The sequence below is a fragment of the Diadema antillarum genome, unplaced genomic scaffold (assembly GCF_040938485.1).
Source record: "Diadema antillarum isolate AM-2024a unplaced genomic scaffold, OU_Dant_1.0 seq00000368_RagTag, whole genome shotgun sequence".
Classification (NCBI taxonomy): Eukaryota; Metazoa; Echinodermata; class Echinoidea; order Diadematoida; family Diadematidae; genus Diadema; species Diadema antillarum.
The window spans coordinates 1,696,593-1,724,180 of NW_027271369.1; the positions used below are offsets into that span (position 1 = coordinate 1,696,593).

The 27,588-nt window shown below is 38.4% G+C and overlaps 2 protein-coding genes across 2 annotated transcripts; both read right to left on the reverse strand.

Annotated features, from left to right (window-relative positions):
• Positions 1–1,509: 1,509 nt before the first annotated feature.
• LOC139731288 (uncharacterized) lies at positions 1,510–5,920 on the reverse strand. The gene is made up of 3 exons (XM_071642173.1): positions 5,244–5,920; positions 3,933–4,580; positions 1,510–1,588 (listed from the first exon to the last, which is right to left on the reverse strand). Coding segments are annotated over exons 2-3 (489 nt in total). The 5' UTR covers positions 4,421–4,580; positions 5,244–5,920; the 3' UTR covers positions 1,510–1,587.
• Positions 5,921–17,622: 11,702 nt separating this feature from the next.
• LOC139731364 (uncharacterized) lies at positions 17,623–19,567 on the reverse strand. Its single transcript, XM_071642256.1, has 2 exons — positions 18,971–19,567; positions 17,623–18,271 (listed from the first exon to the last, which is right to left on the reverse strand). Exons 1-2 carry the CDS (start codon positions 19,261–19,263, stop codon positions 17,623–17,625), a joined length of 942 nt encoding a protein of 313 aa, XP_071498357.1. The 5' UTR covers positions 19,264–19,567.
• Positions 19,568–27,588: the final 8,021 nt, after the last annotated feature.

Here is a 27,588-nt window from a genome sequence, read left to right on the forward strand (position 1 = left end):
GTTATTATCATTATCATTATCATCATCGTTATTACTTAGTACTCACCTCTTCAAGCTAGTATGATATCAAAATGACACAATACTTCGGTGTGTGTGTTTGTGTGTATGTGTGTTTTTGCACGGAAAGGTCAAATTGGCTATTTACATCACTCAAAATTATAAACATCTATAGCCATAGACATGACGATTTTTATAAATGTTGTATGACGGGAGAATGGAATGCTATCACTGTTAGATTATGAAGATTTCTAACTCTATGAATATCATGAATAACAGTATGTTGCCTCCGTACTTCAGTAATGGTATACATTCATGTAAGTGCAACATTTCTTTCCATGTATCGTACACTTTGGCTCAAATCATACAGTCGTCGCCTGAAGTATTTACAATATTTCACATTCTTTGCCAGTCCTGTTAGAATACTAAATAAGCTTTTTGAAGGAGATTAGTTGAAATATTGGCAATTTGACCTTTGGCTAATTCTATCTTCAAAAAGACTAACTTTTATCCTTCCATATGAGTACTCATATGCATTTTATTCTCCTGCAAACGAACAAGCCTCAGACATTATGTTACGTTCAATCCACATGCCACAGGCAGTGGTTTTGTGTGTGTGTGTGTGTGTGTGTGTGTGTGTGTGTGTGTGAACGACCATGTCTTAAGAGGATGTCTGTTTTAAAGGGATAGTATACAGTTTTGGTTGAGACATAACTTCAGGTTTCTAACATTTTTGATGAGATGATGAGAAACCTGTTATGAAATATGAAAGAGCATGTAATTTTAAGAGGCATTTAGTGTCTATTTGATGAAAATTGGTTCTGAAATGGCTGATATCTCCAAAAATAATGATCTGATATAAGGTGGGACCCACCTTTTATTACGATCGCTTTGTTTTACTTTGTGTTTGGGTATCTCAGCCATTCCAAAACTGATTTTCATCAAATAAACTATGAATTACTCTTAGAATGACCAGTATCCTCTGTACCATTTCATATGTGGTCTCTTGGTATCTCGCAAAAAGTTAAAAGTCCAATTCTCATCTCCACGAATACTATACTATCCCTTTAACCGGTTTCTTTTCTTTCTTGTCTTGCCACGTCACGGTCGTTTGCATACACAAACCATATCGGTAACTCCACAAACCCAAACACACGGAGAAATGGGCAAACACTGATGTTATTCACTGGGCAGCTACATTGTATTTTGTTTCTTGTAGTTCTACTTCTTGCGCATTTCTGTATAGACGAATTCAGGTAAATGCTGAATCATTTCTATACGCTCTTTTATCAATCAAAAAAACCCTCAACTGAATGTACGGCTGTTGTAATACGAAGAGTAAGTAGAAGTCCAAAGGGGACTTTTCTCAAGTGGTCCGCTCGTATTTACGCATGATCATTTATTTTTTTTACCAGTAACGGGCTTTTCTTCGTCAGTGGGTTCAGGGTCCGAAGAATAAGAAGGTCTCTAACACACACACACACACACACACACTCTCTACATTTACAACATACTTACCTTAAGTTTCGGTGTAGTTTCTTCAATTTGTCTCCCTCCACAAATTAAATTTGTTAATATCGCAACTGCTGATCTGTAAATTAACAAACATGTCGGAAAAAAGAAGTAGGAGGACTCGAACCTGTCATGTGGGCAGTGATTCTACCAGCAGGCTGTCCCTGGTTGCCGGCAGTGACACGAAGAACATGGAACAAATAACCAAGCTCCGAAATTCTAACATTGTTATATTAAGTAGTCCAAGGCGGATAAGGTATACTAAACGTTTAATATGCTTACAGTTATTGTCATAACATGAATACGATTATGCTTGACCATATCTTTACGAGTTTTTATATTACATGTATATAATATACGTAAGTATAACATATATATAAAATTATGTACATTATATGCATCATATAATTAAACGCTTTAAGCTTCATTCATTTAGCATGATTATGTTATATGTATAATTATGTTTTAAGTGTAATCGTGATGATGTAGTCCCTAATTGTTTTATCGGTAGGGCTACTCACAAGGTGAAGAACAGCGTGTGGCTGGAAAAGGATTCGCGCATGAATAGAATAAGCTGAACTCAACTGATCATTGTTGAACCAATCATCAAATTGCAGGAGTGCACCATCCCATAATGGCTGCCGGTTTAGGCTGGTACTATAGGTATAACATGGTGGTATTTTATATTATTGAGAAACTTACCATACAAGCCATGCAGGGTTTATAGGTTATGTCTCAAGTTTATCCTTATGTGAGTATAAAAATACAGAGATTTAATGGAGAAAAGCAATTCTTAAAATACTTTTTGAGGCTAGGTTTTAAAGAGTTTAAATCCATCAAAGACAAAAAAGAGATGGGGCATCCCTGTACTGCAATCAGATGTTATAGTGCTTGTTGCAATAAAAGGAAATGATCGTGATTGGTAAGTGGATGTTTTATTCCTTTCTACTTATTCGTCCAATAAAATATATCTATTCAAGTTATACATCTATATATATATATATATATATATATATATATCTGTATATATCCATATATATATCTATATATATCTATTCAAGTTGTACATTTGATTTTAAACGTATTTAAAAGACAGTAAACATGGCAATGCCGACACATAAAGTTATGTCAATTAAAACGGGATAAAGTGCATAAAGGACAAAACACATATTTTACGTACGTTACTGTAAATTTAAAAACTAAAGGTGTGTAGAAAACAAAACGCGTGTAATCATCAAAGCTACCGATTTGTACAATTATTAAAGAAATGACATCTTGAAGTTGAGATCAGACGGTTTGGTGAAAACGAGGGTATTATGATAGTGGTGATCCGCCCTTTGACGTTTCACCACACTCGAAAGTGTAAACCATTTTGTCATTGCATATAGCAGGAACAACATTATCGTAGACCATAATTAAAGCCATATATCAATTTTATTTTCTTTCATGTCTGTAGATCAACCTGTGATCAAACATAATGTATGAACACACCAGGACGGGTTTACAAACAGTGTATATAAACAATCTCTGAAGGCACTACACTCCATAGACTCCAAACCTAGTCCTGAGTCTGTTTACAAGCAAGAAACATAATCTAAATGTGACTGTCGTCATTCTTGAACTCTAACGTCAATTTATTGGATTGCAAGTGCATGCATTGTGACACATCATCCTTTGTAGCATGGAATGCAGGCATTAGGCCCTATAGGAGGGAGAGGTGACAGATCAAAGTACATGTGTAAGGATACATTATTGTTATTGTACTTCAACATTGTTCAGATTACTTTGTATTCAGGTAAACAGACATATTTTATTACTCCAAATATAGCTTTCATATAGGATAACGTATATATTATCATTGTAGGAAACAGGTATGTTAGTATATTTGAGACTCTGAACAATTAGATAATCGTAATGTGGTGGATAGTGCAATGTCCTCTGAGGTGAGAAATTTGACAAACTGCCAAAATGTGCCAGTCATTGCCAGTGACCTGCAATGGTTGAATTGCGATGGTATAACACAATATGGCCTCTGTACAGAATCAGTAATCTATTAATATTGATGATTCATCTAATTACTACAGAAAGTCATAGATCACATGACATGATGTAAAACAAAAGAGATGTATTTAGGAGCCGTTCTACACACTCAAAACTGCATTCGTAGTTACACCTCATAAGGTTGTTGATTAATTAGTACATGTATTATGTAATCTGAAAATCTCCATCACGGTAGATTTATATACTGCACTTAAAATTCTGGCGTACGATTGAAATACTATGTGACTATACCACCAGAAGTGCATCTGTATATTATCATACTTTCTCAACTGACGCACTCAATAGTCAATACTTCAATACCAGTTATGGGAAAGGGGTGTGTTTGCTTAATGAAAAATGGTAAATAAATACAATTTACTGACTACTCAGTAGGCCGTTGCTGAAGCATGTCCTCGTAGTACGGCATCGCTTTCTCAGCGAGCTCCCGCACATCGTCTGTCACCTCCTCCCAGGCCGGGACCGCTGCTGGTGGAGTGAAATGGGTGCTGTACTTGGCCACGCCCAAGAAGGCTTCATTCTTATACATGTTATCACCTGCCCATTTCCATGACTTGGCTACCTCAGGCGACCCGGACCATTGTAGGAGCGACTCTGAGTAGGGGAAACCCACGGCTTCACAGAACTCTCGAAGTACCGGTGCGGGGTTGGTGAGAAGAGCAGACGAATCGATGACCAACGGTGACGAGTTGGCATGATCTCGTATGTATTTCCAGAGATCGTGATGCTGCTGGAAGACGGCATCGACGCCATCCTCCTTGGCATAGGGGCGGAAGTCGAAGGAACTTTCATCAGTTTCGTTGGACTTCAGCTTGCCATTTTCTTGGTACTGTACGAAAAACGCCTTTCTCATCGACTTGTACACGAGTAGAGGATGCCGGATAAGGAAGGCGTGTTAGTATCCTTTTGGTATGAATTGTCTTCCCTGATCGGTTGGCATAGCTATGCTTTCATCTTTGACAAAAACATATTTACTGGTTGATTCCTCCAACTCCTTCTTGATTGTGGCAAACCTTCATCATACAGGAAGACACAAATAAAACAATTATGAATCATTTTATCCAAAATCATTACTGTGAGGTCTTTTCTATGAAATTGTGGATTATTCATGTTCCCTGAAGAATAATAAATATTGTCGATTTTCAGGTTCACTGTGGTTTGATGATATTCTTGACGTCGTGTTCGAGTCTTGCCGAGTACTGCCGTCCTTGGACGAGATGTTTGTACCCATGATATCCCTCTCAACCCCAAACCCCGGCCCACCATCAAAGGTGTAAAAAATTGGCACCTGGAAATGCTAAAGTAATGATGACATTTGCAAGGTCTTCTTGAAGACATCAGAGAGGCTATACTCTTTGTGAATAAGACCACAGTGTATCATTTTTTATTATTACTACAACTGTTACTGTGAATACTTAAATATAACCCACCACAATTAGAAATTATCGAAAAACAAAAGAAGTGCACCATAAATATTACAGTATTGTTCAATCATACCAGTTTAGACGTAGATACAATTTGTACATAAAGTGTGAATTGTAACAACTATAAAGATGTATATGACGAGATGCAAATGAACTGATTTTTAATTAGGCCCAAAGTCAACAATTTATCGTAATTCAAGATTCCTCGTTTTCCTGTGGACGAAGAGTTTAAAGACGCTATAGTAAACTTACTGAAGTCTGTCTGGAAAGATGTTTGACTGTGGAAAATATTTCTCCATAGCCTCAGCAGCTGTCTGAAACTCCTTCTCGTGGCCATCATAGCTCAATTGTTCGTCTTTGATCCCAATCTTCTCTAGTTCCGTCAAGGCAAACTGGCAGAAGGCGAACGGTTCCATCCACACCTCGCAGCCTGGAATCCCCGACATGCATTTCGTGAACGCCGTCGAGATCGATCTGGGTATCATCCAGAGAATCACACGGCCTCCTCTTTCGCCGCCAGGGTTGTCATTCGGTACATGAGACATTGCGAGGTATGATATGGAACGAAGATCTGAAATTGATCTTCACTTTGTAGAGTTGCACCACCTACTGGGACTGCCTGTGATCGCGTCTGTTCACCGAATTATTTGCAAAGTGGCCTTTGATCATGTGGGGCTGATCCTGATTCGTAGGGCCTGTGGACCAACTCACGCTTGTAACCACTATCTCAAGGTGAACCGATTGCAATGACTGAGGTCGTGTGGATTCCTTTCTTTCTTCTTTCTGTTCTATTCCTTTCTTTTACCTGCTTTTATCCCCTTTCTTTTTACGTTGAATAGCCACGCCCCCACGGTGCGGGCGGCTGTCGAGTGGTGTGGCTTGCGTGGGGATGTCCCAATGCCGCATAGTTGATGTGCAGAGTTGGGGCATTCTCGTGTGGACCGTGCGGCGTGGGCGTGTCTTTGCAACATCATTTGGACTTTGGAGTTTGCCCATGAATGCTTAACTAATATGCATAGAATCTATGTTTATGTATTTCAATACCCCCTGTAAACGTCCATTTTTTTTTTTCAACGTAGTACCGCACTTATTAATCATTGTATAATGCACGTACTTATGCATTGTGGTGGCGTGATGTTGATTCTTCAGGCCTCTTGAGTGTTGAGTCTTGATGAAGAAATTCCTATAGCAGCTGATGCAACACAGCTAGACTGTGCCTGTCGCCTGTGCGGCCAATTCACGCTTGTAACTAGTGTCGCAAGGTGATACGATTGCAATGACAGAGGTCGTTTGGATTCATTTCTTTTCTTCTCATGTTCTATTTCTTTCTTTTTTCTTTCTTTTTCTCCTTTCTTTTACATTGCATAGCCACGCCCCTTGTAGGGCGGGGCGGTCGCGTGGTGTTTTTTTTTTTTTTTTTTTTTTTTTTTGCGTGAGGATGTCGTGATGCCGCATAGTGTTGATGTGCACAGTTGAGGCGTGGCCGTGTGTTGTTCCGAAGGCGAGTTTAGCAATTATGTTTCGCCTCAGTTAGCTATGGAATCATGGTTGAGCAAAGTAATCTTCAGTCTCTTTTCATGATACTTCCTCTGTACATTTCTACGCCTGGTGCAATTTTCATCCAATTAATTAAGCAGCTTCAATAATTTCGATGTTTTATGTATTACTCTAGTCTTCTAAGACACACGCCGCTGAAACACTAACTGCCTTTCGTTTTTGTATTTGGCAGTGTGAGTCGATAGCAGTTTCATAAGCATAATATCTGGAATTCAAGTATGCAGCAGTATTACTGCGTTGTCTCGTATTCTGTTGTTTCTTTTTATTATTGCAGATCATCTGCAGCTGCACCCAGGCGCGCCGGAAGCAGTTTTGGATTGGGGGGGGGGGGGGGTGCAAACATTGGAGGGGGCTCAAGATTAGACCATGCATATGTTACACAATATATATATATATATACACACACACACACACACACGCACACACACATCTATTATATATTGTTACGAATCCTGTTGAGACATAATTCACGATATAGCATTTGCATCATATGTTCCGTATATTCCATTTTTATTCCATTTTTATTCATTCATCTTTATGTATTGTATCGATTTACATTTGAATTAATGTTGAAAGTAAACTGAGGCTCTATATCATGTCTGCTTCTCGTCCTCGCTCTATCCTTGTTCTTTTCGTCCTTGCTCGACGATCGGCCTCTGTCATCGTGCCATCCTTGCTACTTTACTTTCTCCTGCTTCTCGTTTTCTGCTGACTATTATTTCTCCCCCACGCTTTCTTTTCATTTCTGCTCGCTTGCACTTTCGTCTCACCTTCCCTCGAGATTTCTCTGACTCTGCAACTTCCGCGTCCGCGAGCAGTGGCCTCGTGTCGTAAAAAGCAAGGACGCCGCATGCGACCTCGCTCTTACGTAACGAAAGGACGCGTCCGCATGCGACCTCGCTCTTACGTAACGAAGGGACGCGTCCGCATGCGACCCCAGCTAAGGACAGGGTCGCGTGAGGACAGGGACACGTAAGGCCACGCCCTCGTCCTCACAATGATGGACGGCGACAGCTGGCCGCAGGGTCAGATTGCTCTCTCCCAGCAAGGCCACTCTCGCGGCCGCTAACAGGTGACCTCAGTATAAATAGACTTGTTTATGCCTAGTTGAGGAGTCTTTTCGTTTAGGAGTGTCAGCATGTAGATCAATAAGTTTTGTTCGTTGTAATGTTCGTGGTGGAAATAACTTTCTTCACAAATAAATTGGACAAACTCCATATGATGCCTCCTGTGGTCTTTGTGACGTGTGACTCTAATACTTCTTGTTCCGCAATACCTTACAATTAATTACATAATTTCCAGTACACTGGCTGAACCGTAGGCACGCTTACTAACCACATAACGAATTTTGAGGAGAGTAAGCGAGTAAAGGAAGCCAAGTATCCTCAGCTTACCAATCGCCCTCTCCATACCAAAATTTCGTTACAATATATATATATATATATATATATATAAGTGGCGTACGGTGGGTCGAAACAGTGGGGGAACCATAAAGTAATTTTGACGGTCTGTATGCTTGTGCGTGTGTGCGTAAGCAATAATGGGACTACAATACATTACGGAATGTGATACATTCAACAACGCAGTCATTGAGGAACATTGTAAGTTTTCCTTACATGGATTATGGAATGACGGTGTGAAACGATCGACAAATTATATACTGTCAGCAACATAAGGTGAATGGCATAACAATAAAATGCGAGCGAGCGAAGCGAGCGAGCTTGAAAATTTTGATATTCTACAGTTCCAAAACTGGAGTTTTAATTGTAGCTATATATTTCGCTTTGGAAATAAATGGGGGCGCATCGGGCGCAACTGCTGGCAATTATTTGCAGCAACATTAGGAGAATGGCATAACGATTCAATGCGAGCGAGCGAAGCGAGCAAGCTTGAAAATTTTGACATTCTACAGTCCCAAAACTGGGGTTTTTAGATATATCTTTCACTTTGGAAATTAATGGGGCGGCGCATCGGGCGCAACTGCTGGCAATTACTGGCAGCAACATTAGGAGAATGGCATAACGATTCAATGCGAGCGAGCAAAGCGAGCGAGCTTGAGAATTTTGACATTTTACAGTCCCAAAACTCCCGTTTGTAGATATATCTTTCGCTTTGGAAATTAAGGGGTGGGGGCATCGGGCACAACTACTGGCAATTACTTTCAGCAACATTAGGAGAGTGGCATAACGATTCAATGCGAGCGAGCGAAGCGAGCGAGCTTGAAAATTTTGACATTCTAGAGTCCAACAACTGCCGTCGTAGCTATATTTTTCGCTTTAGAAATTATGGGGTAGGCGCACCGGGCTCAACTGCTGGATGCGAGCGAGCGAAGCGAGCGAGCTTGAAAATTTTGACATTTTATAGTCCAAAAGCTGCCGTTTGTAGCCATATTTTTTCCCTTTTATTCATATATATACATATTTATTTTATTTTCTTTGTTTATTAATTTATTTTTATTATTATCACTTTCTTTTCTTTCTTTTTTTTTTTTTTGGGGGGGGGGGCTTTTTGGGGGGGCAAAAATGCGTTTTGCCCCCCCCCCCCCACTTTTTGGATTAAGGGGCGACGCCCCCCTGCCCCCCCCCCCCCCCCCCCCCACTTCCGGCGCCTATGGCTGCACCCCTTTCTATGTTTTCTTCTGTCATTACACATTTAGGCCCATATGTTTCTCACTCATGCCATGTACTGTTTTATCAAACCTCCTTTTCTTGCTCAGATCTGAACATTGAACAAAATGGCAATGACGGAACCTTTTAATAGCGTATTCGTCAGATCAAATTCATGATAATGCTGCTGATGTAACTGATAAAGAAATAGAGACGGATTTGAGTGTTACTTTAATTGAAAAAAAGAAGAGATTTAGATTATCCTTTCGATAAAAATGATATTTGCCCTCTTGTTCTGTATATCATACAGAGAATCAAATTACTGATGAGATCACAAATAACAAAGAAGTTTTTTCTATATGTCACTATAATGTCAGGAGTACTGGAGTTTCAAAAAAAAATGATGCAGTATGATATTTTTTTTGGAGCGAATAATAAAAGGTAAATTTCAGAGTCCAGTAATCGGTTTAACTGAAACAAGGCTTATTCACTTTTCTCCTCTTTAGTATTCCTGCTGGAAAGAACACAGTGTGAAATACATTGTGAAACACAGTGTGAATACACTGTGAACACAGTGTGAAATCTCTTCACACTGTTAAATTCGAGCGTGTTAACATTGTGAACACATTGTGAATCATCAAACACAGTGTGAAACAGAACATTATGTGAACTTTCTGTGAAAAACCACACCACAGTGTGAAATCACCTTCACACTGTTTAATTCGAGCGTTTTCACATAGCGTGGCGACTTTGTGAACACATTGTAAACACACTGTGAGAAACTGTGTTCTTTCCAGCAGGGATATCAGGGTGTAATTCTATTACAAACAATAAAGATGATAAGAAAGGAGGTAGGGTTGCATTATATATTTCCACTAAAAAAAGAAATCACTAAAATGTATTTCTAATTTGAATATCATGGTACTTTCTTAAGAATCCTTTTTTGTTAAAATTATTGTCCCCAATGATAAAAACATTGTAATATGAGTGCTATACAAACCTCCTCATTCTTCTATCATTGATTTTTAAAATAACATGCAAGATGTTTTATCAAGTCCTGAATTACAAAAAAAAAAATCAAGCTTTTTGCATTGAGAAGATAATTCAGTTCATGATTTTCTAGATTCGATGTCATGTCATTCTTTTCTCCCATTTATTGGAAAACAAACTAGACATACCAATCATTCCTTTCACATAATATTGATTCAATTTTTTTTTCCTCAAATTGTTTACCACCTTGTGAAACTGGCATTAGAATATCCAATACTAGTCATCAGTTCCCCATTTATTTCGAATATTTTGATTCTTTGGTTGATTCTCAATTAAATAATTTTAAAAGTTTAGATACAGTTTTGTTTAACCCTAACCGGGGGGGGGGGGGCATAATGCCCCCCCCCCCCTCGACGAATTCCACGACCATTCCGCCGCGCAAAATTTTTTGACCGCACCGCTCGCTGACTTTTTACTTTCAAGTCTCGCGCAACTTTTGAGACCAAATTTGTTGCGCCTGGGCATACCGTTCCGAAGCCACGCCCCTTCAAGAAAAACGTGATTTTGTGTACAAAGTCAATACAAATTGTGTTTTTTCAATTAAATCATATAAAGATTCATATTTTTGATTTCAGTGGCTGAAATAAATTTATTTTAGTATAATTATGCTTCTAAAGATGTGTATGACAAATTCTGCTGAAAAAAACCAACAAAAACAAAAGTTCGAAAAAACACAGAAATACATAAAAATTGATAAAACAATAAAAACATAAGAAATTAATTTTGATACTGAATTCTTTTTTAAGCACAAATGTTCGGAATGTCACTAGAAATATTTACACCTAAAATCAGCATTCCATAAGCTTTTTAAAGCCAATTACAGACGAAAATGTGGTTTTGGCATATATTTGCATAATTAATTAATTTAAAATAGAAAATGCAATTTTTTGAAAAGTTAACTTAATTGTCTTGTAGAGTACACCCGGCTTTATGTTCATGCAAAATTTTGCGGCGATCGCGGGATCAACGGCCGAGATCTGAAGGGGGGGGGGGGGCCATAGTGCCCTCCCCCCAAGAATTCAAGCTTGCTAAATAGCCCAGGTAAGTTAGGGTTAAAGCTAAATTATGGTGTGCAGATTGGATTAATGTTTTCAACGACGATGAAGTGAATGATTCTTGTAATATTTGTTTGAATTTGTTTAATACTTTATTTGATATTCAGTGATTTGGAAGAAAAAGAATGAGTACAAAAAAATCCTAGGCTGTCATGGTTAAATAAGTCTTTGTTGGAAAGTGTGAATAAGAAAAATAAGTTATTTTGCAGGTATAAAAAGAATCCTATTGATTTGAATAAATGGTCTTATGTAATATGTAAGAATATTTCGTTAAACTTTTTGTATTTCAAAAAGAGAATATTCTATTAAGGAATTTGATAATTGTTGTAAGAATATTAGAGCAGCATGGAGTGTAATAAATAATGTTTTTTAATAAGGAGAATTCTCAGCTCATTAAGGAAAATAGGTGATGAAATTATAGCTGAGGAGTCTAACAATAATCTTGTTAATATTAGCCCTGATTTGGCGACAGAAATTATATGAAAATTAAAATACAAAAAAAATGGGCAGTTGTATCACAAAACAACCGTACATATAAAAGTTTTTTCAGTAAAGCCTAAAAAAATAAAGAGATATCACTAATTTTCTCAAGAAACCATAACTGTAAACAGTTTAGTCTAGAAACTATTTCATTAAAACTATTGTTCACATTTTGTACAATTATTTAACTGTACTTAATATTGGTTATACTGATCAACATTTTTAAATCGCATGTTTCTATCCCAAACTCACATTAAGGAACCATTTTGAAGCACTAGGCTGGGATTTTGGATCATCTGCAAACGGTTGATAATACCTTTAATCAAATTCCGTACATATTATGAGGGTACCACAATACAGAATATTAAACCTTTTCGGGTGCTGTTCGTTATTCCGAAGGTTCGCTATTCCGAAGGTTCGTTATTCCGAAGGGTCGTTAATCCGAAACACACTAATTCCTATACCTAGAGGCTCGTTAATCCGAAAATGAAAAGGGTTCGTTGATCCGAACATTTGTGGTGTTATTCCGAAGGTTCGTTATTCCGAAGATCTGTTAATCCGAAAATGAAATTCGGAACAATGAACCTTCGGAATAACGAATCTTCGGACTAAAGAGCCTTCGGAATAACGAACCTTCGGAATAACGAGCTGTAACCATTTTTTCAATACGTAAACATGTTTGTCGTCATTCACTACCTGGACTTTTTGTGTCAGCGGTCGAAAGTTCAGGTAGACCTACTGTGATGGACCCTTTGTTTAAAGATATGGATTCAGTGTTTCTATGATTCAAATGATTTTCCAAAGTATGAGGAAGAATTTTGCAAAAATTTTGATGTCATTTTCACAATTATGATAGTTTTATTACGATAGTTTCTGGACTTGTCTGGTCTTGCATTAGGACATTTTGACAAACTCTTCTCCACGTTATTACAAGAGCATACTTCAATCACTTGCACCTACATAAATAAAGATGTTAGACTCTACCAAGTCCTTGAATGAGAGCATGTTGTCTCCATGTTTCAGTAGTGGCTTTTCTACATGTAGCGTTTCTTTCCATGTATCATTTTGCTTTGACTCAAATCACACAGTCGTCGGCTGAGGTATTTACAATATTCATCTATTCTCCTCGCCAGTCCTGTCAATATTGCTATATAAGGTGCAACTGTGTGGTTTTCAGCGATGCCGAATTCTTAGCACACTTGCGGACCTTTCACGCTCAACTACCATACAATGTGACACTTTTGGAGAGTTTCACGGCAGACACTGATGTACAATATGTACAAAGATGGTAGTTTATCGTCTCGATACCCAGATGAAGTATAAGAGAGTGAGTAACTATCTTCCGCTCTATGATAGCAATGAATAAATGAATGCTCGTGTCGTCTGACTTCAAAGAAAGAAATTGTTCTACTTAGAGTATTCTGAGGGAGCAGGACATGGTGCCATTGAAAATTGTTCATAACACCACCTAACAACAAAATAACGAATGAAATAACATTTGCATGTTTCAGTCCCTGATAATCTGTGCAAACAATCATCCAATGGTATCCTGTGAAATACCGGTGACATGACTTTGGGCCATGGTCATGCGTGTTCAGAAATGAGCACCAGGTTGACCACTAGATTACACTGTATGTTGTCTTATCGACTGTCCACTACTACCTGGCTGGTCATGATGGAAAATCCCATGTATGTGTGCCCCGATGTTCTTCTCCCTCCTTCTTGAGATTAGCATCCGTCCCGAATCTTTCAATAAGTTTCATAGATTCGACGTTGCTTATAATATAATTATATATATAACAAACTAAGGAAATGTATTATATTTCCGTAGTTTGTAACATTTTGTATATACGGGAAACAGCCAAAGCTTTCCACATTAATGTCAAACGATTCAACGATTCTTTGAATTTCTTGATTATATGATGGTTTGCAAAGGGTGAGACGGTTTTTTTCTCTTCAGCTGAATTATCACGTTTCCACCAGTGAACCAGTATGATGGCTCTAGTGTTTATGCACTAACTACAATCATGCATAGTGACTAACTACAAATCATACATAAATTTGATACGTTTTACAAACAATAAACGTGTGACACACGATTGATCCAATTGCTCTGTCAAAAAGTTTGGTAGAAAGATTTTGTGAATTCGACCTTGGCTCCAATCTTCAATGGAAACAACTATATCTCAGTTAAATGATCAATAGATTGTTCCGTAGTACTTTTCACTTTATTCTCATGCTAATTGAGCTTCCCAAATGCAGTATGTTATAGGTTCAATCCACAGGCAGCGACTTTTTTTAATGAAGGAAGATACATCAAATACAGTAAATTAAAGTGAAACACAATATTCGGCTGGATGCACAATTATTGTAAACAGAACATGGTGGACAATCTTTGAAAGTTTGGCACTATGCATAAATGCTAAAGAAAATTATGATGGAACCTACTTAAAAGCAAGCCTGTTGAGCGTAGGTCCCAATTCTGGGGAGTGTTAAAAAAAAAAAAAAAAACTGATGAGGAGCACAGACGCAATATAGAAAACAAAATAATGATAAAAGGCAAAAGACTGTTGTCATGACATGAGTATTATCAAATTATTGTAAACAGAATATACTTAGAATGTACCATTCTATCAATATACATAATACACGTTGTATTTCGCTGGATTTTTGCGACTTATGAGATAATAATTTGAGCGCGACACGAGATCCATACCGTGAATATTGTGTAAGCTCGGTGATCCATGTCAACAAAAGATACAGCTTTCTCATTGAGCGCGGGCAAGGGAAAAACAGTGTGTGTGTGTGTGTGTGTGTGTGTGTGTGTGCGCGCGCCCAATGTGAAAGCTTTATCTTTTGTTGACATGGATCAACGAGCTTACACAATTCACCGTACGGAACGCGTGTCACACCCAAATTATTATCTCAAACGTTGCAAACATCCGGCGAAATTTGAAAATGACTGTATTTACAGAAATTAGCGTAGAATAAAAAGTACTGAACCAAATTTAATGATTTTGGTATCATTGTCTTCTGCTGAAAATTCTCTTTCTAATAATGTAAAAATGTATATCACTTTTAGAATGCAAGGCACTGAAAAATCCACCGTTCCGCTTTTTTTTTTTTTTTTTGGGGGGGGGGGGGGACACCCGGTATATGTGTGTGACGGAGGAATGACTTGCAGACGTTGCAGTAATGTTCACTATGGCCTTTTATTTTCCCAAGCTTTCGACTGTGTTACCAGCCTTTTTCAAGGGCTTGATGAGACATAAACATAAAAGCAGAAAAACAACCAATTTGCATGCATTTGAACAGAATAAGGCATGATAAAAATAAAAAGTCAATCAAACGGAATATAGACATCAACATGACATTCACACCAATTTGCATACATTTAAGCAGAATAAGGCAAATGCTCAGACGGTTTGGAAAACTGTGGGGTATTATGACAGTGGTGATCTGCCGCTTGACGTTTTACCACACTCGAAAGTGTCAACCATTTTGTCATTGCATATAGCGGGAACAATATCACTCAGACCATATGAATAGCCGTATATTAATGTTGCGTTCTGTCATGTCTGCTGATCAACCTTTGATCAAATACATTGTATAGACACAGTATGACGGGGGTTACAGTGTATATGAACAATCTCTATTTGAAGGCACCGCACTTCATAGACTCCACATGTAGTCATGAGTCCATTCACAAACAAGAAACATAATCTGTACGTGACTGCCGTCATTCCTGTACCATAATTATAGTCCAACGTCAATTGTATGACTTGTGTATGCATTACATTGGACACGTCAGCCCTTGTTGCATGGTATAGTAGCATGAAGAGGGAGAGCTGACAGATAAAAATATGATACACAATTATTCTTCATCGTGTTACTTTATATTTAGGTAAATGGATATTTTGTTTTATCATTGCAAAGATACCTTAAAAACAAACAACGTAATTGCGACTCTAAACAACGATCCAAAATAAGTAATCTTGAGGATAACACCAAGTCCTCTGAGTCAAGAGTTTTGACAAACCGCCAAAATGTGGCATTGAACTAAAGTAGTGAAATGGCAACTGTGCAGAAATCAGTCATCTATTGATATTGATGATTCATCTCAATATTAATAATGTATTAAGATGATTCATCTCAATACTACAGAAAGTCATAGATCACATGACTTGTTCCTGATAAAAAAAAGGAAGATAAATGAAGGAATCGTTCTACAAACTCAAAGCTGTATTCGTACTTACACCTGGTAAGGTTCTTGATTTATTAGTATTATGTAATCTGATAATCTCCATCATAATCTCTTCATTCAAATTCATTTTGGAGCATTCAAATTACCTTTAGCCTCATTCTAATTAACACTTTCTCAATTGAAATTCGAAAAACAAGCACCATTTCGTTATTCGTTCATTCAATTCAGAGTGATATAGTCACGTGATCACGGACATGCTGCACTCGTTCATTCGAATTCAGTTTTGGGCATCCAATTTAACATCTTTTGCAGTCAATAAAATTAGCACGCATGTTTATTCTTTGGTTCTTTCTTTATTTATTTCCAGCATAGTTATTATTTTGCAAGCGTCATTACATTTCCTATTTTCGTATTCATTTTAGAGATATTGGCAACAGTTTCTTTTTCAATGTGCTTATTGAGTCTTCCAGTCCGAAGATAGTGCACATGGCCACAACTAATCTGGCCGTTGAGCGCTTTATTCCGAGACTGTCGGCCAGTTCTATGAAGTCAAGGTCATGATCATCAACTGTTCCTATAATTCTTTTTCTGTCTTCTTGAGAAATACGTCTGTATCTAACTTGTGCTGTCATGACTGTAAGATGAAGATGAAGTTAATCTGTATATAGTATTGTTACATGTAGGCCTAAAATGAAACAAATAAAAGAAAAGGGTCGTCACAGAACAACAAACTCGAGTTATATAGGGTAAAAAATATACTTTTACTGCTTAACAGTGCGTGGATGAAACAAAAAGTCACACAGAAGCACGTGTTTTAATGTTCTCACCTTTACAAGAAAGAAATAGCATGACGTTAATTTGAATGAACATGTTTGGAATTTGACTGCCCATACGCGAAACTGAATTACTGAAATACCCTTTTCGGCCAGTGCTGGCGAATTTAAATGACTGAAGAGCACGCGCCAATTTGAATGCCCGTTTTACGAATTCGAAAGGCACATGGGCAAATTTCATTGATCGAAATGCTAAATTGAACGAACAACTTGCAATTTTGAATGACAGAATGTGCTGTGACGAGAATTTTTTTCTGAACTGAATGAACCTTCTATCAAATGGACCGACAAAAGTGCGAAATTGGCCGGGAAAACCTATATTACTTCAATACAAGTTATGGCAAAGGGGCGTCATTGCTTAAAGGGACATTCCAGACGATTTTCATAATTTCACATCATGTAGTACATAAATCGACAACTCCATGTATAGGTTTGTGGAATTTATTGTGGTTCTTTGAGCAGAGAAACAATACTTTGAAAAACCTTAAACAAATTACACTGAACAAGGATGATGACATAGGAGGTTCACATATTTCAATGTAGCAGTGTAATGTCATTACAATACCGCTAGTTCACCTGGGTATAATCTATGCATGCCTTCTTCTTTTGTTCTGCTTCCTTGAGCCCCAACTCATGCATTCTTATGGTGACTCTGCTATGTCATCATCCTTGTTCATTGCAAATTTGTTCTAAATTTTGAGAATATTCTTATTCTTCATCCCAATTATCACAAATTCTGAAACTCTGTCCTCAGTATTTCTAATTCATAGTTGTTCAAATGTAAAAATCTGAAAATCATCCGGAGGTCTCCTTCAATGAAGAATCATGGTAAATACAATTTACTGACTACTCAATAGGCCGATGTTGAACCATATCCTCGTAGAACGGCATCGCTTTCTCAGCGAGCTCCCGCACATCGTCTGTTACCTCCTCCCAGGCCGGGACCGCTGACGGTGGAGTAAAATGGGTGCTGTTTATGGACACGCCCAGGAAGGCTACATTCTTATACATGTTATCACCTGCCCATTTCCATGACTTGGCTACCTCAGGCGACCCTGACCACTGTAGGAGCGATTCTGAGTAGGGGAAACCCACGGCTTCACAGAACTTTTGAATTACCGGTGCAGGGTTGGTGAGAAGAGCAGACGAATCGATGACCAAGGGTGACGGGTTGACATGATCTCGTATGTATGTCCAGAGATTGTGATGCTGCTGGAAGACGGCATCGGCCGCCAGCTCCTTGGCATAGGGGCGGAAATCAAAGGAACTTTCATCAGTTTCGTTGAACTTCAGCCCACCGACTTTTTGGAACTGTGCGAACCATCCCTTTCTCATCGACTTATACACGAGCAGAGGATGCCGGATGAGGAAGGCGTGTTTATATCCTTTTGGAATGAATTGTCGTCTCTGATCGGTTGGCATGGCCATGCTTTCATCCTTAACGAAAACATATTTACTGGTTGATTCCTCCAAGTCCTTCTTGATTGTGGCAAACCTTCATCATATAGGAAGACACAAATAAAACAATTATAAATCATGATTCTATCCAAAATCATTACTGCGACGTCTTTTCTATAAAATTGTGGATTATTCATGTTCCCTGTAGAATAGTGAATATTGTCGATTTTCAGGTTCACTGTGGTTTGATGATATTCTTGGCGTCGTGTTCGAGTACTGCCGAGTACTGCCGTCCTTGGACGAGATGTTTGTACCCATGATGCCCCTCTCAAACCCAAATCCCCGGTCCACCATCACAGGTGTATAAAATTGGCATCTGCCTGGAAATGCTAAAGTAATGATAACATTTGCAGGGTCTTCTTGAAGACATCAGGGAGGCTACTCTTTGTCAATAAGACCATTGTCATTATCGTTTTGTTATTACTGTTGTTGTTATTTTTACTATTATAATTACACTACGATAATTTTTACTATTACTACAACTGTTACTGTGATTACTTAGATATAACCCACCACAATATTAGAAATTATCGAAAAACAAAAGAAGCGCACCATCAATATTACTGTTTAATAATACCAGTTTAGATGTAGATACAACTTGTACATAAAGTGTGAATTGTAACAACTATAAAGATGTATATTACGAGATGCAAATGTACTGATTTTAGGCCCAGAGTCAACAATTTATCGTAATTCGAAGAGTGTAAACACGCTGAAGACGCTACAGTAAACTTACTGAAGTCTGTCTGGAAAGATGTTTGACTGTGGAAAATATTTCTCCATAGCCTCAGCAGCTGTCTGGAACTCCTTCTCGTGGCCAGCATAGCTCAATGGTTCGTCTTTAATCCCAATCTTCTCTAGTTCCGTCAAGGCAAAGTGGCAGAAGGCGAACGGTTCCATCCACACCTCACAGCCTGGAATCCCCGACATGCATTTCGAGAACGCCGTCGAGATCGATCTGGGTATCATCCAGAGAATCGCACGGCCTCCGCTTTCGCTGCCAGGGTTGTCATTCGGTACATGAGACATTGCGAGGTATGATAGGAACGAAGATCTGAAATTGATCTTCACTTCGTAGAGTTGCACCACCTACTGGGACTGCCTGTGATCGCATCTATTCATCGAATTATTTGCAAAGTGGCCTTTGATCATGTGGGGCTGATCCTGATTCATAGGGCCTGTGGACTAATTCACGCTTGTAACCACTGCAATGACTGAGGTCGTTGGATTTCTTTCTTCTGTCTGTTCTGTTCCTTTCTTTCACCTGCTTTACGGTGCGGGTGGCTGTCGCGTGGTGAGGCTTGCGTGGGAATGTCCTGATGCCGCATACTAGGGCTCACACCTGTAAATAAAATGGAATGTCTAGAACCCCTTCACAAATTCGTACCAAAGATACCAAAATAAATGAAGAAATGAATTAATCAAAAATCGTTAATGCAGTTTGGCATAAAACTGAATAGCTGCAGATATTGAGTATGAATTCCTCTACAAACTGGTTTGAAGATGAAAGCTGTTCTCATGGAATTTGAAGGGACAATTATTTCATTGGGTGCGTGTACGGAAAATGGGTGATTTTTTGAGTGAAAAGAACTCGTAGTCTGGCTATGCGGACCCTTGGAGAGAGTTTGAGCCGAAGAACCTGCCTTGGAAAGTTGATGGATGACAGGGTATAGCTCACTTATCCAGGTTAGTGAAGATGAAACACCTCACTTCTACCAGCAATTTTACCATTTTTTTTTTATTTGAATTTTAACACACGTCTCTATGGGGAATTATTTACCCGTGTGGTGAGCCCACTAGTAGTTGATGTGCAGAGTTGGGGCGTTCTCGTGCGGACCGCGCGGCGTGACCGTCTCTTTCCAACATCATTTTGGACTTTGGAATTTGCCCATGAGTGCTCAGCTAGTATTCATAGAATCTATTGTCATGTCTTTCAATATCTTTTGTAAACGCCATTTTTTTTTACGTAGTGTACCGCACTTTTGAATCATTTCAATACACGTACGTTTGTATTGTGGTGGCGTGATCTTGATTCTCTAGGCCTGTGCGGCCAATTCACGCTTGTAACTACTGACGCACGGGGAACCGAAATGACAGCGGAGTCCCTTGTTTTCTTCTTTCTGTTCCTATTTCTTTCTTTTTTCTTTCTTTCTTTTTCTCCATTTTTTTTACATTGCATAGCCACGCCCCTGGTGGGGCGGGCGGCGGTCGCGTGGTGCAGACAGAACATTATTATGTGAACTTTCTGTGAAAAACCACACCACAGTTTGATACCACCTTCACACTGTTAAATCAGATCGTTTTCACAAAGTCGACTGTGTGAACACATTTTGAACACACTGTGAGAAACTGTGTTCTTTCCAGCAGGGATATCAGTGTGTGATTCTATTACAAACAATATAGATGATAAGAAAGGAGGTAGGGTTGCATTATCATTATTATTATCATTATCATTATTATTATTATTATCATTCATTCGGCTTTCATTCACAAATATCATAGTACATATTTCGAAATCAGAACATACACTGGAGTGGTAAAGGGTGCACCAGGTTGGGCAGCCCGGGTCTGGAATGAGCCAACTGAATGACTTGGACCCTCAGGCCATCCTCCCCAACCCACCCGGTGCACCCAAAACATTCAGTTTACAATATAAAAAATACAAATTTCATTAACAGGCATATATTTAAACAACTGTTTCTTTGTAAGTGTCAATTCAAGATATGTGTAACTACCAATCTTTCTTATTCCATTCAAATATCAGAGATCATTATCTTCATAACAAAACTAAGAAAAAAATATCAATGATACATTGCGTATATGTTTGTCAACTCTTAAATGGCTACAGACATCAAAACCTGACTCACTTACAAGTACATACAGTTAAGGGTGTGTACAGTTCTGGTCGAGGTGAGGATTTAGCTTTTAACGTTTTGTGAGATATTCAGAAACCACTCTATGAGATGTCAAAGAGCATGCAGTTCTAAGGGGTATCAAAAGTTTAGTCGATGAAAATCGGTTTTGAAATGGCCGAGATATCCAAAAACAAGGTGAAACAGAGAGATCCTAATATAGTTGTGGCATGTCGCCTTTTATTATTAGCACTTTTTTTTGGATATATCAGCCATTTGAAAACTAATTTTCATCAAATAAACGTTGAATCCTTCTTATAACTACATGCTCTTTCATATTATGTCTCATATCACCCATAAAAGCCTTTTCATTATCTCACTAAGGAATGTTCAAAACATGAATCCCCACCTCAACCAGTACTGTGCAGTCCCTTTAACGCACAATGCATAAATTTGAAGTTTCCATGTAAACCATATATATTCCCTTATAGCATTTCATCTTGACTTCATTATATTTGGACAATTAAGAAAACAGAACTGCAAGAGAGAGAGAGAGAGAGAAAGAGAAGAAGATAGAGAGAAAAAAACATCATAAATAACTATTTTAACTCAACGTACCCAACCCAACGCAACACCCAGGGAGCCAGCTCAACCAGCAATGCATACATTTGAAGTTTCCATGTAAACCATATTTCCTAACAGCATTTCATTTTGACTTCATTATATTTGGACAACAAAACAGAACTGCAACAGAGAGCGAGAGAGAGAGAGAGAGAGAAGAAGAAGATATATAGAGAAAAACATAATTAAATAACTGAATATTTAACTCAACGTACCCAACCCAACCTAACACCCAGGGAGCCAGCTCAACCAGTAATGATTATACTGCATGCTTTCTATTATGCATTTCTAAAGATATCACGAAAATGTATCCTAATTAGAATGTTATGATACATTCTTTCAATTTTTTTGTTGTTGTTGAAATTGTGCCCAATGATAAAAACATTGTGATATAAGTGCTTTATAAACCTCATTCTTTTATCACTGACTTTTTAAAAAACAATATGCAAGATATTTTATCAAGTGCTGAATTACAAAGAAAGAGTTTTGTACTATGGTCGATTTCAACATCAAGTTATTGCACATTGCATTGTGAAGATAATTCAGTTCATGATTTTCTAGATTTGACGTCTTCTCATTCTTTTCTCCTATCTATTACAAAACAGACCAGACATACCACTCATTCCTTTACCCTAACATTGATAGTTTTTTTTTTTCTGAAATTGTTTACCACCTTGTGAAACTGGTATAACAATATTTGATATTAGTCATAAGTTCCCCATTTATTTCGAATATTTTGATTCTTTGGTCGATTCTCAATTAAATAATTGTAAAAATTTAGATACAGTTTTGTTTAAAGCTAAATAATGGTGTGCAGATTGGAATAATGTTTTCAACGATGATGAAGTGAATGATTCTTGTAATATTTGCTTGAATATGTTTAATACTTTACATGATATTCAGTTATTTGGAAGAAAAAAGAATAATCATGAAAAGTTCCTAGGCAGCCATGGTTAAAGTCTTTGTTGAAAAGTGTGAATAAGAAAAATTATTATTTTATAGTTATGAAAAGAATGCTATTGATTTGAATAAATGTTCTTATGTTAGATATAACAATATTTTGTTTAACGTTTTGCTTTTAAAAAGAGAATATTTCGCTAAGCAATTTGATAATTGTTATAAGAATATTAAAGCAACATGGAGTGTGATAGATAATATTTTTAATAAGGAGAATTCTCAACTTATTAAGAAAAAATATAGGTGATGAAACTATAGCTGAGGAATCTAACAATAATCTTGTTAATATAGGCCCTGATTTGGAGACATAGGCGTAAATCCGGGGGGGGGGGATATATCCCCCCCCCCCCCCCCGAAATGGAGGAGGGGGGATGGCCTGTACAATCATCCCCCCTGAAATGTGAAATAAAAATGGAGGAAGCAGAAATGTGATTGTATCAATTTTGGCATATTGTAGTGACGTCCGTACGCCCGCCGTCAGAGAGGTAACATAGGTGAACAGTATTCTATCTTGTAGAATAATGTATACATATTTTCTCAAGCGCTCGCTCGCTTCTCTCGCTCGCGAAGGAAGAAATGTCGACATATAGTATGGTCCACACGTTGACAACGTCAAATAGTATACTCCTACATGTGAACATGCTATGACGCGAGCAACTCGGGACCATCTGCAAATTATGTACGAAAACAAACAAACAATAACAAAAAACTATACCGCCGTATATTGAACCCCTCCATTTCCTGAATCATTCCTGAAACGATGATGACTCTGATGACTCAGTCAGGATACATCTATGGGCATACACAGGGATGATCAGAGGCATCGATTCTATCGGGGGGGGGGGGGGGGGGGGCAAAGGGGTATTTGCCCAGCCCCTACGAAATGTTTTGGGGCAGACAATTATTTGTCCTCAAGCAATTCCCGTGATGCGGACAAATCTCGAACTTTCTCTATGGAAAATTGTCCATATACCGTCACTACTATGCACCAGATCGTTGTATTGCAATCATAAACATGCAAAAGCTCCACTGCTGGGTCCCTTTCGATAGACTTTGTACGCTTTTGAGATTGACGTATCTCCTAATATTTTATCAAAGAGTGTGCAGCAGATCTTTTCACTTACAAAAATTCCCTCTAAATATTTCACCCTCAATAATTCTCGAAATGAGGGAATTTCTTTTTTTTTTGCGTTTTTTCCAAATATCTTATCCAAAGTGTCCACCAGATTGCTGAGTTTCAAATCTGAAAATGCAAAATCTCTCTCGCGTTGGAGGGAAATACCCCCTCCGTAGTTCGGTCCTTTTCCTATAGACTTAGTACAGATTTAGATTGACAGATTTCCAAATGTTTCATCAAGTGTGCATCAGATCTATACATTTATTGTTTCAATTCTAATAAATCTAAACATTCCCTCATCCTCTTTTAATTTACCTCACCTCCCCCGCCCGCTCGGTTCCTATCCATTGATTTAGACTCTGCACACTTTGGGGATTGATAATTTTCTGAATATTCCACAAAAGTGCACATCAGATCATTATAATATGTCAATCCTAAAAATGCAAAAGCTGCGTCTTGTGGGAGAGGCTACCCACTCCCACACCTTCACCCTCTGTGCCCCTTTTCTTAACCTTAGTACACTTTCCAGATTTACAGAAAAATCTGAATATTTCTGAGCGCACAAGACTTATCACTTATATTAAGAAAACTCGAAAGTTCCTTCATGTACAAGGGGAATATCCCCTTTTAATCAATTTTAATAATCAATTTGCAGGGGTGATAGCACTCGCTCACGACTTCTCCCTGCTCGCCCGCCCCCTCCCCCCCCCCCCCCGCCCCCATGCATTAGATTGTGGCTACACTTTGAACATAGACAGTTTTCCAAATATGCCACAAAATGTGTGCAACAAAACGTTTAAATGCAATAAGATAATACAGAATCTCCCTCTTGTAGGAGGGGGGAATAGGGCTTATCTCCTCCCACCTTCTCTGATTGACAAATTTCCATATATTCCAACAAAAGTGTGCACCAGATTGTTGAATTTCATTTCTAAAAAAGCTCCCTCGAATATGGAGAGATATCTTGCCACCCTCCCTTTGCTTGGTCTCCTCTACAGACTTAGTACACTTTAGGGAATGACAATTTCTGAATTTTCCACAAAAAGTGTACTTCAGATCGCTTTATTTCAATTCTAATAACGCAAAAGCTCCATCGAGTGGGAGGGAGAAATCCCCCTCCCACACCCTCACTCTAAGCTCTCCCTCACTAGACTTTCTACATACACACAGATGATGTACACTCGGAATAAGAACTAAATTCTGTGATTTTAACACTTCCCTGAAAAGCCCTATCTATTTCCATCATTTTTTTGGGGGGGGGAGGGGTGCTGGAAAAAAATCTAAGTACTACACAAAAAGTTTGCACCAGATCGCTGAAGTTCAGGTCTGAAAATGCAAAATCACCTTCGTTTGGGAGGAGAAATGCCCCTTATCTACACCCTCGTGCGCTTGATTTTTCTGTTTGATTGCTTAATAGACAGCGTTCATGATATTCATTGTAAGAATTAATACAATACGTTTATTAAAATAATACAATTTTATATAGGCAAATTGTTTAATGTTATCTACATCAAATATACTGCTACCTTAAACAAGTGGGACTGTTTCAAGTCGATAAAACATGCACCGTGGGAGGGGCAACATCCCCCTCCCACACCCTCCACCCCCCCCCCCCCCGCTCGCTCCGCTCGCTCGGGTTCGGTCGCGTTCATGATATTCAGTGTCAGAATTAATACAAGAAGTTTATCTAAATGATACCATTTTATAGCCAAATTGTTTTAGAATAATCGACATCAAAATATATTGCTACATTAAACAAGTGGGACTGTTTCAATTCGACAAAACGCGCAAAAACAATCGTCAGATTGCACCATGTACAACATCAAAATGAAAAGTTCTCACCATGGGAGGGGTAATCCCCCCTCCCCCTCGCTCGCTCCCGCTCGCTCGAGCTCGGTTGGGTTCATGATATTCGGTGTAATGATTAATACGAGAAGTTCATGAAATTATATGAAATTTAATTGGCAAAATTGTTCAATGATAATCTACATCAAAATGTACTGCTACCTTGGTGGAACTGTTCCAAGTCGATAAAACATGCACACAAAAAAATGCATCAAATTGCACCATTTACAACATCAAAATGCAAAAAGTTTTCCACCATGGGAGGGGGAAACCCCTCTCCCACCCCCCCCCCCCATCAAATCCTGACTACACCGGTTATAGGCCCCACTGGTAGGCCTACACAGTGATGTCGCACAGGCGGAGCAAGAGCTGAGATACCACGCTTAAGTCATTCAATTATCTATGAATATTTCTTTTTCTTACTTATTTTTGGGATGGGAAAACAATCCAAAATTTCATCAAAAGTGTGCACCAGATCGCTGAATTTCAGGTCTGAAAATGCAAAATCTTCCTCGTGTGGGAGGGGGATACCCCTCCGACACCTTCCCCCCGCTCGGTCGCTCCGCTCCCTTGCACAGATATTCCAACTTCAAGTCCCTCCCCCACCAACCATCATTAAAACGGAACGATGCCCCTGGAGGTGATGGCTTTATTGACTTAAATCAAGAAAATTGAAAAAAAATAGCTACAGGAAAATATCTACTACATCATTACATACAAAGAAATGGATATCCATATTACCATTCAATTGATTTTATTTGGGCATTACTCAGGGCGGAGCTACGTTTTTGAAAAAAAAAGGGGGGGGGTGTGTCAAACTCGCCTGTCAGTCAAGAAGAAAGAAAATCAAATGACAAGAGAAACAGCAACAAAATTGTCTTACTATTAAGGTCTGATTTTCCACCGAAAGTCGGCTGACAAGCAATCAAAAAAAAAAACAACAAAAACAACAACAAGAACAAGAACAAGAAGTCTTCATATTTTTGCTGCTATTTCCCTCCCACTTTATATTTCATTCAAAAGAGTGGGGGATGCAAACATTCGTTCCCTTTAAAGTGTGTATATGTGTGCTGGCCCCCCCCCCCACCCCCCCCCCCCCCACCCCAAGGCTGCGCCGGTCCAGTTATGGGCTTGTAATCGCGATGATGGTGACTATCGCCGACCATCCCCCCCCCCCCCCCCCCCCCCACTCCTCAGTACGGATTTACGCCGTTGCATGAAAATCAGAGTTGCAATAAATACGGACGAACCTGCAGTCAACCGCGTCAACTTGTTTCAATACTTCTGTCTATATATATATATATATATATATATATATATATATATATATATATATATCTGTACGAATATGTTATATACATACAATGTACTCTTTCCATATAGGTGTTCGGGAATGTTTGATTGCAAAAACATGTTCAGTTTTATTCTGAGACATGTTTCTGATACTTTTGAATGATTTTGATGGCAATCATGTTGATTTAGGACTTACTAGTATTTGCTTTATTGACTCAGACCAAGTGAAAAACAGCCTGTGCTGGCTGGAAAAAGGATCCGTGCCTAGATAGAATGAAATCAGCTGAACTAATCATTGTTGAATGAGTCATCATAACGCAGAAATGGATATCTTACCACATAATGGCTGCATTGTCCATGCTGTGGCTGGAAGGTATCATGGTGGTTTTATTCTATTGTTAAGAGAAGGCAATAAGCCAGATTTGATTTATCATAATTAAAACAGAATATAGGTAATTTCTGAAGTTTAACTTGATTAATTGTAAAAAGTACTGACGATTAAAGAGTAATGCCTTTTGAAAATGAAAAGATTGTGGACTCCTGTATTCGCATAGCGCTCTACAAAATAGTGTTGCCATGATTGGTAAGTGCGTCGATGTAACTTTTTTTTAGTTTATTCATTCTATCTATCTATGACAGGAAAACATTTCATTTACAAAGGATTCAAAG